The 11,549-nt window shown below is 41.3% G+C and overlaps 1 protein-coding gene across 1 annotated transcript; it reads left to right on the top strand.

Annotated features, from left to right (window-relative positions):
• The first annotated feature begins 3,756 nt into the window (after positions 1 to 3,756).
• LOC114430720 (G2/M phase-specific E3 ubiquitin-protein ligase-like) lies at positions 3,757 to 4,877 on the top strand. The gene is made up of 4 exons (XM_028398685.1): positions 3,757 to 3,854; positions 3,942 to 4,114; positions 4,302 to 4,516; positions 4,621 to 4,877. Exons 1-4 carry the CDS (start codon positions 3,795 to 3,797, stop codon positions 4,875 to 4,877), a joined length of 705 nt encoding a protein of 234 aa, XP_028254486.1. The 5' UTR covers positions 3,757 to 3,794.
• Positions 4,878 to 11,549: the final 6,672 nt, after the last annotated feature.

Raw genomic sequence — 11,549 nt, forward strand, 5'->3', positions numbered from 1 at the left:
TACACATACATATGTTTTTAAAGCATGCTGTGTGGATGGGAAAGGAGGCAGACCTGAGCCTGTCTGAGCATGTGGCTCCACCTAGTGGACAAAAGTGCAAACCACTGGCCCGGTCACAGAAGTCAGAGGCTCATGCAGATCATGGGGCATGTTTTGCAGTGCTTATCACGAGCGTGCTTCTCCTGCAGTTCACACACTTGTGAGGACAAACACTTGTTGTTGCAGGACTGACTGTCTGTGGTGGTTTGGCAGCGTCCTCCTGATAGTTTTAGTCTCTTATCAGATGTTCAGGTGAGCCACACATCAAGACATCAGATAAAAACAGGACCTGCTCCTTCCTGCAGGAATAAAAGCACTTGAGTGATGAACAGCTGATATTTTGGGTTTTATTCCTAACAACTTCACACACTACAGACCAGCCTCACTGCTGCCTCACTTCTCTAAAGTCCTTGAAACACTGTTTAATGATCGCTTAGAAACATTTATTGAAGAACATCAGTTATTAAATGAAAGCCAACATGGATTTAGACTGAAAAGATCAACCTCAATGGCAACAACTGATGCAGCAGAAGAAATCTCAAATGAGCTGCACAATAAAGAAATCTGCCTGGAACTGGGTCAAAGTGATTTAACTGATAGAGTACAATATGTGCAGATGGCAGTTTGCTTTCTAGGTGTCTTAGCATTGCTTGTGCTGTCCACCAGGGGTCAGTATTAGGTCCTTCTTGCTACATTCTGCACAGCACAGATCCTGTTTAAAGCATATAATAACTTCTTACCTGGTACCATCCAGAAACTCTTCACTCTGAGAGAGAAGTCTAACAGTCTGAGAGGTTATGGCAACTTTAAAGTCCTGATGGTGAGAAGCACCAGGAAGAGTCTGTGTGTCTGTATGTGGAGTCAAAGGGTTAATACTAATAATCAGTTATATTAAATTATGGATGATTATAGTATATTGTGTGATTCTCTGTTTCTATGCATAGATTCATCCTGTGCTGTTGTTATGTATGTGCTTACAGTATGACGGAAGCAGCTACAGGTTATGTTCTATGAATGATGGAGACGGCTGGAGTCAGATCAGTTCTACTTCCTTCCACTCCCTTTCAAGCATATAGTGCAGACTTTATGTACAAGCATGTATCCAGGGTCAGTTCTGCAGGCTTGTTACACTGGCCCTTACACGGTCCTACAAAAAGTAAATGACTGTGATTTTATCTGCCATGGCATTTGTGACGGCCACAAAAGTGTCACATTTGTGTTTTGGGAATAACACGTTTGTAATGTATTGTTTGTTTTTGGAATAGGTATATACTTGAGAAACGTAAAGTGTGTGTTTTGTAAGGCTTTTCCTTTAAAAAAAATGGGTCTGTAATAACCACTCCAGAACAGCAGGGGGCAGCGTCGAGGGCTGGGTTTCTCTGCGCTACAGGTGGATTTTCCTCATTACTGCAGAGGGCGCACTGTGAACTGACGCGCTGTCGTCCTGCCTCATCATTTCTTTCCTGAATTTCAGGTTAGTGATGTGTAAAATGACACAGAATAAGGATAACACGATGTGAAAATGTGTTTAAGATTTGAGTGAGTTATGTTGGCCAAATAGCTCTGTAGAAACATGGGTTTAATTAGTTGCTGTGCTCCGTGACGAGCAGGCTGAGCCTGAGATACTTTGTTAGCTTGGCACACACATATCCCTCCGCGCAGTGTGTGCAAGTGAGCTCCGTATAAGTTTGCTCCCACTTGGTTATGAGTTGTTTCGCCAAATGAGTTGTGAATAAAATGTTTAGGATTGAATATGAGTAAGACAGAGTTAAGTAAAGAGTTGTTAACCTTGGTTTGATGGGTCTGCAGTATGGTGATGACAGTGAATGAGTTATGCTCATCGAAGGACAGTTTATATTAAAGACTGTTAGTAGAAGTTGTAAAAACATTTTGAATAGCATAATATTACAATAGTCCATACATTTTGAGTATAAAGAGTAAGAAAAGACATTTTTGGAAATGTATTTTATTTTGAGATGGACTGAAATGTATTGATGTTGATTTATGATTGATTCATGTTGAACGGACATTCAATATTGCACATACATTGGACATAATGAGTCTGAACAATAAGAGTTATTGTTATAAGTATTTTCTGAAGGAAATGTCCAAATAAATGACTGCAGAGAACGCACTGTGAACTGACACGCTGTCGCCCTGCCTCATCATTTCTTTCCTGAATTTCAGGAGTTTATCTGGCAGCCCGGTGCCGTTGCTACGGTACCCGTTACACATTCACTACCTCAGATTGGTCCACGCTCACAACATCTACATGAGCATCAGTGTGACTTGGCTGCAACCAGTGGTCTCGTGTGTGAGGCCGCCTCCCACTCGCCACAAAGGAGGACCTGCTGCTGTTTGGACCCCTGTCTGTAATAATGTGTCTTTGCATGCTGGCCATCTGCTACTGCTATGTGTGTGTGTATCGGGCTGCACTCAGCGTGAACACAATGTTGAAGTCCAGCAACCACCGAGCCAGATGCACCATAGGACTCTACCTCTCACTGTTGTTGCTCCAGCTGTCATCAATCATATTTCATATCATCTTTACCATGACGCTGAAGAGAGAAGCCCTCTGCAGCGTGACCACCTCCATGGTGCTGCCTCTGATAATCAGAATTCCCTAGTGTATCAATCCTTTCTTCAACGCCAGGAATCCACAAATCAGTTATCTCCTCTTTTCTGCATCCAGTCAGAGGAGACAGGCTGAAGAAGTGGTAGAGATGGAGGTGATTCAGTAGAGCAGGAGTCCTATTTATGTGCCTCATTTGTTGAACTTTAAACAGCATATTTATTGGATTTCTCCCTCAGACTTTGCAGGAGCAGGATAAATCTCAAAAATCAGAAATCTGAGTTTAGATTAAGGATTTTGGGGAAAGAAATTGTCTAAATTGTCAGAATTTAAAGTCAGAATTCTGAATTGAATGAGCTATGAATATATGATTACAAAATAGATTTTTAATTTGTATGAATTTAATTTATTCATTGAAAAATATATACTCCATTATTGACTGTTTATCTTACTGTGTCAGGGCCCCATTAAATGTACCCCCTCTTGTATTATTTGAACCTATTGTGTGCAGAGGCAGCTGAGTGATACTGTCACACTGTATTAAAAAGACTGCAAGCACCTCAAATAACAAACTCTATGTATTTATTCTTGTTTATTTCAGAAGGACCACAGGATGTTCTGTGCCAGTGAGAGATATTTTGCAAGACCTTGCAACTCAAATTAACCATCAGAAGAAATGCAAGTTTAACATTAACCGGTCATCAGTGCTGGATGGAGCTATTAGAGGTTTTAAACGAGGGACATACAATCCATGTCACACCATTTCTGTCAGATTTTCTCATGACATGGGAGTAGCAGAAGAGGCTGTGGACTTAGGTGGACCAAGGAGAGAATTTCTAAGACTTCTAATGAATGCTTTGTCCAAGTCTCAAATGTTTGAGGGAGAAGAAGGGAAAATGAACTTGGCTTTTGACAGTAACGGTATGTATAGATTGTAGCATATCATTGATGAGATTCACATAATAACCACAATTTGTGCTTACATTTTGGTACTATGAAATAGGTTTTTGTCATTGAATGCTTGAATACACTATTACTTATGTGTAATTTCTTTTCTCTAGCCATGAGGGAGGACAGGTACTTAGTTGCAGGCAGGGCCATTGCTGTAAGCCTTGTTCACGGCGGTCCTCCTGCACTTTTTCTTTCCCCAACTCTCTTCTCTTGCCTTGTTGAGGGCCCGGAAATGGCTAAACCAGTTTTGGAAGATGTTGCTGATAGTGACCTGCATGAAAAAATTAAAAGGGTATCTCACTTTTAGTTTATGTTGTGCTGTATAATATGTGTGCCTATTTTATACAACAATTTTTTGTATGCATGTGTGTCTTGAAAGGTCATGGAGTGTGAAACTTTTGAAGACCTCCTAGCAACAACAGCACCACTTGAGGAGTATTTGGCCAATGCGGGCTGCTTGAGACAGTTGCGGAGTTTGGAAGACAAATATCTGCTTGCAGAAGACATCCTAATGTTTCAAGTGATACACAGAGTCCGTGGTCCTTTTGAGAGGTACATTTTTATCTTTTTTTGTGAAACCCTTTCTAATTAACCTTTAACTGTATGACTGCAATTTAGGGAGGTTTTGTTGCTGACCTTCTTTGAGGAGTGAGGGAGAGAAGAATGAGGAAGCTAGTTGACAACTGCTGTTTTTGCTGGGAAACTTGACAATGCAGTTACTAGTGATTATATTTTACAGATTTCGGGATGGACTGGGAAGCCTTGGGGTGCTGGACAAAATTCAAACCCACCCGGAGAGCTTTCGGCCCCTTCTATGTTGGTCTCCCACAACCCTCACAGCTGACCTCATTGACAGCCTTTTTACCATACGTCTATCTCCTGTTGGCAGCAATAGAAGGCAAGCTGAAGAAATGGTCGTTCCTTTTTGGAGAGACTACCTTGCAGATGCAGAAGGTTAGGTGACTTAAGTGCTGCTAGAGCTGTTTTTTCACTTGGTAATAATTCACCATATTGTCATTGTTTTGTTGTATTTTCTGATGTAATACTTTTTTGTCCAGATCAAGAAGGAACACAGAAGCTGGAGACAATTCTTGCCTTTGCCACTGGAGCCAGTGCTGTTTCACCAATTGGCTTCTCTCCGCAGCCTTCAATTGAATTTCTTCACCAAGAGCATGATGGAGGAAACCCCTCTAAACTTCCCATTGCAAATACCTGCATCAACTGTTTGAAGTTGCCACTGCACACTTCCTATGATGACTTTCAGGAAAATATGGACTTTGCATTGGGTAACACCCATGGCTTTGGCATAGTTTAAAGTGGACAGGCCTGCACTTCAAAATGTTAGTACCGGTTAAGTTTGTACTTTACATTCTTCTGTTCTTTGGTTTCCATAATTAGGTGCCATCATATCTCTCTAGCTGTAGTTTGTTGTGTAGTTTCAGACAGTATTGGACCAAACTGAATTTACTGAGGTTAAAAGTAAGTAAATATTGCAACACCATCCTCCATCTGACAAGTTTGTGGTTGCCATCTATGTGCCTACAAGAGAAGTTGAAATCGGTGTAAACTATGAATACTTGTAATACAATGCCAAACACTACATTATACTACAACTACTACTACATGATAATTAGCTGCAGGTTTAAAATAGTGAATACATGTTATGTTAATTCAAATTTATTCTTTTATGAATTTGCTCACCATAATTGATTGGGAGATGAAACACTGTAAATCCGTCGACGTATTGCATGTCGCCTTCTGAAGGACCGTCCAATGGGGTCAATTTCCTGCAGACTTTGGCGGACCCGCCACCTTTGAATATGTATCCCACGTGACCTCAAGCTCCCATGCACATATCGTTCACCTGCATTTGTGGTATGCTGAAGAATTTCACCAACTACTCTGTTCAGGTTTTCATTTGACAGCGTTGTATATGACATTGGTGGAATGCCAAGCAGCTGTCTATGTCTGTAGAGAGTCCGGCTGCTTACCCCTACGCATGTTGCAATGTTTTGCCAGTTCATTCCAAGGGACATTAAATGGGAGATTTGCTCAGCCGAAATACTGTATTGAGGTCTGCCTTGATATCCAGTCCTGATAGATGGTGGCAATAATTCATAGCTGTTCTCCAACCTGGTTCTTTGTCTGGTTTCATAAGTAGTCAGCAAAAAATGAAGACATCTATGCAAGAATTGTAATGTATTGACTACTTCTCTGTTTCTTACATCTTCAACAAATCTTGATATGGACAAAAATCCAGATAAGGTCTGAGTGTGATCATGGAGATCCCTGTGCAGTCTTTCCTGAACAAAAGGCTCTGTAGATGCAATTTGTATTTGTTCAATACATTCTAAGACATTATTAACAAAATATATAATGTCATTTTCATTGCTACTTACTCCAATAATAAAAAAGTCCACTTGGAAACAAAGCAGGATGATATTTTGAGTTTCTGCTGATAGCATGAAAGGACACCCTAAGCATACTGTTTTTTATACTTCCTGGTTTGTGAATGACTTCCTGCTTAGGGAGGGACTTCCTGTTTTGAGAGAAGACTATATGTGTGTGAGAGAAGAATATATGTGTGTGAGAGAAGAATACATGTGTGAGAGAAGAATAAATGTGTGTGAGAGAAGAATATATGTGCGTGAGAGAAGAATATATGTGAGTGAGAGAAGAATATATGTGCGTGAGAGCATGAGAGAAGAATATATGTGCGTGAGAGAAGAATATATGTGCATGAGAGAAGAATATATGTGAGTGAGAGTGAGAACATATATGTATGTGAGATGAGAATATATGTGAGTGAGAGAAGAATATATGCATGTGAGAGAAGAATATATGCATGTGAGAGAAGAATATATGTGAGTGAGAGTGAGAATATATGTGTGTGAGAGTGAGAATATGTGTGTGTGAGAGGGAGAATATATGTGTGTGAGAGTGAGAATATGTGTGTGTGAGAGTGTCAGACTGCATTATGTCTTGTACGGCCCCTCATAGACGCATGCACCATTGCTCATTACATGCTAGTAGGATAGACTGAACTCTATGACTACGCTAGGTTAAGCTAAAGTTACTGATGTCCGTGTTTATTTTATTTTTGCTATTGAAATATGCTATTTACATCCCGCTCTGTGAGCATGGGACCTTCCCAGCTTTGCACACGGTCAGACCCAGAGTGCTGTGGGTCTCTCTGCTCTGCCTGCAGCTGAACCTGCTGCGTGAAGCTACAGAGAGACTGACCGGCTGTGAGTGCATTGAGGATCAGATACTCAAAATCAAATGACTCAGACTTGGACTCGAGGGCCAAAAAACCTGATCGGGACATCCCTAGTAAAAACACCTCCCTGCATTACTTGATGCGCATGTCCAGAACCAAACAGAACACGCGCCCCGAACCGAAACACATGTACCGAAAGGTTTGGAATTTTTTTCTTAACCGTCCCACCCCTACAACCTACCCATGAAAGAGCAAGAAATGAAAATATAAGACAACCAACCAAAAGTTACTAAACCTCCTGTTAAAGCTGGGCGCTGGCACAAGCATTTATAATCATTTATTATTATTAGTACAAGTACATAAACTAATAAGGAGCATATACATGTAATGCTGGCTGTTTGCATAAGCTTTGTGTGCAGGTTAATGCAACTCAGACAATCAATAAGCTGATAATGATGACAGATGAAAGGAGGAGAGTAATGAGAGGAATTAAAAAAATATATTAAAGATAAGACTTCAAAGAGGGCTCAGTCCATCTGACTGACTGCCACGATGTAGAACAAAGAGAATGAAGACCTCCTTTGTTCAGGTTGCTAATAGCATTTCAAATAACTGACCATTATTTTATTGTTTTACTTGTTGTATTTATTGTGATGTTCTTTATTAGGAACCATGGTTGTTTATGTATTTTTATTTATTCTGACACAGACTGTTAAGTTATATCCTCTTTCTTCTCTGTATTGTTGTAGGTCAGGCTGAGCATGATGCCTACAGAGTACATACAGAGTCATGTGCTGTCCAATAAGCTGGTGACGGACAACTTGAGGTGCCAGGCCATGGCCTCTGAGGTCATCGAATGCAAAGACAGAATCCTCGGTCGGCCTCGTCTGCCTTCTGCCATCCTATTGGCCATTGGAGGGTTGAACAGCAGCTTGGATCTAACTAATGTAATCGAGGCATTTGACGTCCGTGCAAATCACTGGATGAACATAACAAACCTTTCTGAGCCTCCTCGTGCCTGTCATGGTGCAGCCTACCTCGGTGGGTATGTCTACTGTGTTGGTGGCTTTGACCAGGTGTTCAAAGCCACCAATAGTGTGCGCAGGTTTGACCTGAGCACACGGACGTGGCAAGAGGTGGCACCGATGCACTATCGCCGCGGTGATGTGAGCGTGACTGTGTTGAACGGGTGCATCTACGCCATGGGAGGCTATGATAGGCACACACATCTCAGCAGTGCTGAGTTCTACCAGCCAGAAACCAACCAGTGGCTTCAAACTGCACCCATGCATGAGCAGAGGAGCAACGCCAGCTGCACAGCACTCAACGGCAGGGTGGGTGGAACACAATGGAACATACCAGAGAACAGAAAGATCTGTTTACAAAACACTGCTGCCAGTTTGAGCCAACAAAAAAGACAATTTCTTATTGTCCACCCCCCCTTTTTGTATTCAGATCTACATATGTGGTGGATATGACGGGAATGAGTTCCTGCAAACAGCAGAGTGCTACAACCCAGAGACCAACCAGTGGACCCGGATCTCTCCCATGAGCAGCCGGCGCAGTGGAGTAGGAGTCATTGCATACAACAACCATGTTTATGCAGTAAGTGCATGAAAGAAATGTGTGACCAGCTTTCATCAGCGCTTTAAAGCAGCTAGTTTTTATGTGACAATTGAATTGATAAGTGATGCATCTTCTCATCTTTGACTCCAAAGGTTGGTGGCCTCAATGTAACAGGCTATCTGCAGACTGCTGAGGTCTACAACCCTCAAACCAACACCTGGCGCAACGTGTCCTCCATGATGACCCCCCGCCACAACTTTGGCATCGAAGTAGTTGAGGACCGGCTCTTTGTTGTCGGGGGCTTCAATGGCTTCAACACCACCTCTAATGTTGAGTACTATGACAGTGAGACGAATGAGTGGTCTCAGGCCTGTGACATGGACGTCGGCCGGAGCGGTCTGAGCTGCTGTGTGCTTTCTGGTCTTCCCAACATGGCTGACTACACCATCCCTCGTGATTCATGATTTCTGTAAATCTTGTAATAATATGAATGAATGAATGAATGAATGAATGAATAAATGTATAAAGTGATGTAACAATACTGTCACAGTACCTGGCTGTAAATGTATATCATCTGTTTTGTTCTGTTTATATAGGAGTGTACCATTAAAACACTACTATTTATGTGCGGATCAGTTATCTGATTGAACATCATGAAACAATTTTCAGAGTTTGACAGGCTAAGTTTATTTTTTACCTAATGGTCGCGCACATCAAGCAGCTGTGGTAGACATTTTTTAAAATAACAGTGTACGACTTTACAGTTTTGATTTACTCTTGCTGATTTCACCGTGTTATGTTGAACCACAGGAGGCGGCTGCTTTCAGAGACTTGGCTCTAAACTCCCTCCTTTACCTACTCAGCAGCAAACAGCAGGAGCTGACAGACAGCATTGGCAACTGCCGGGTGAACATATGGAACATTTGGCAGCTAGAGAGGCAGATGTAGAAACCAAAAAAAAAACATAGAGCCAAAGGAGAGTGAATATTGGGCTTACGTTCACCAGGTGGACAGAGACACAGCTCCAAATGAATGATGTTCCAAAACAGCTGGCTGTGTAAATAAACAACTGTTTGCTATCAGGTTAGAAAAAGATGATAATGACATTGTTGTGCTGACAAAAAGGGCTTAATTTAAGAGAATCTGACTCCTTCAAAGCTGCTTCACATACCATCATATTTTTCATTGGAGGCCTTTATGTACAGCATCAACATATTTTTCATATCAGTGGTTATTAATATTAAGAAACCTTTATTAGTCCCACAATGGGCAAATTGCATAATAGTGATAAGAGACAGTCTGCTGTCCTTGACAAATAAATGCCATTAAATTCCATGAAGTTCTGCTGTGTTTGGGACAATATTAGTGCTTCATCACAGCTTTTAACCTGGGACTGTTGTGGATGTCACTTCTGTTCTCTGTTTGTGGTTTTTCTTGCCTGCCTTTTGTTATTCTTATTTCCTGATTGTATTACTATCCTTCCTGCCCTGACCTCTTTTGTATGTGTCTCTTCCTTACCTTCCTTCTGTTTCCCGCCTCTGTGATTACCTGCTCCTCCCTAATTTTTTCCACCTGTATCTCGGTTTCCCTCCTCTTCTTAAGTCCTGTGCTCCCTTTGTCCTCTTTGGATCATTGTTCTTTGTACCTGTGTCTTGTGTTTGCCTGCCGTCATGTCCTCCCTGTCAGTTCGTCCTCCTGTTCCTCTCTTTGGATTTATTTTGGTTTGGTTAGTGTTTTTCCTTGGTTTCATTGTGTACTTTGGGTTTTTCCTTTGGAATTCATTCTGAGGTTTTGCTCCCAGCCTCTTATGTAGTCGAGTCCTGACTTGGTGTTTTTGACCTTTTAAAATAAAGCTCTCCTTTTGTTGGATTAGCACTATGCTGCATTTGGCTCCTCTTTAATCACAAACATAACAGGGAGGGCCAGAGACACAGATTTTAATCAGACACAAAGAGACACACTTAAAAGTAATTTCCTGTAAATGTGTCACATGGGTGTCACCACTGCTGCCACTAGGAGATCCCAAATGAACGTGACATCACTGCATCCTGGCCGTTTCCAGCCTGATCCACGGGATGTGTGTACATGTGCTTTTAATGTGGTTGTTGTCCAAATGTCAGGGCATTATTCTGCCCAAAATGGAACCTTGAGATGTATAGTTTATATTATTGTTGTTATTTAGCGTCACTAGGGGGCACCAAGGTTATTTAGGGAAGCACTAGACACAGGTAGACCAGAATGCACCTGGGTGGGCAAATGGTTTTTTACCAGCACAGGAGAGACAGCAGGGAAAAGGTTTGTCTGGTTGTCTGCCTGAACATGGACAAAATAAAATCATTTTGATGTCAGGTTTAAGAATGGACATTGAGTTTTTCCTACCTGCGTAAACCAAATGTCAGAGAGAGAGCGAGAGAGCCAGTCACTGCACCTCCAGTTTTGATGTATTTTCCTTCCAAATGTTTGGCCTTATTGAATGAGTCTGCAATAGGACAAGCACAAAATACAGGATCAGTTACTATTACTTAAACATGTATATAAACAGACTTTTGCAAATAGCAATCATAGCTTTTAAAAATGTCACTTCACCTTTGCAGCTGTTATCTGTACTTTCTACTCCACTACTGATCAACTAATCTACTAATACTGAATGTTATTCTGGAATTCTGCCTATTATTCTGAAATACAGTCTATTCTGGAATGCTACAGCTTATTCAGTCTTCAATCCAATCCATCTTTATTCATAGAGCACTTTTAAAAACAACAAGGTCAGCCAAAGTGCTGTGCACAGCCTATCAAGTGTAGAATAAATGACTAATAAAATAAAATAAAATGAAATAAAATAAATATAAATTTGATAAAGCACAGGAATATAAAACAATACAATAAAAACACCAGTCAGGAGTAAGAACAATAAAACAAATAAAAGTCAACAACTCAGAGTTAAAAGCCAGAGTAAAAAGATGTGTTTTAAGTGATGACTTAAAACCATAAAAGAATCCATCTGTCTAAGGTGCAGAGGCAGTTCGTTCCACAGTTTAGGACCCGCGACAGAGAAGGAACGGTCCCCCCTGAGTTTTCACTGCGTTTTTGGGACGACCAAGAGAAACTGGTCAGCTGACCTGAGACAGCGAGCAGGGCAGTAGAGCTGGAGCATGTCAGACATGTACTGAGGGGCGAGACCATGAAGGGATTTAAAAACAA

The sequence above is a fragment of the Parambassis ranga genome, unplaced genomic scaffold, assembly GCF_900634625.1.
Source record: "Parambassis ranga unplaced genomic scaffold, fParRan2.1 scaffold_27_arrow_ctg1, whole genome shotgun sequence".
NCBI classification, from domain to species: domain Eukaryota; kingdom Metazoa; phylum Chordata; class Actinopteri; family Ambassidae; genus Parambassis; species Parambassis ranga.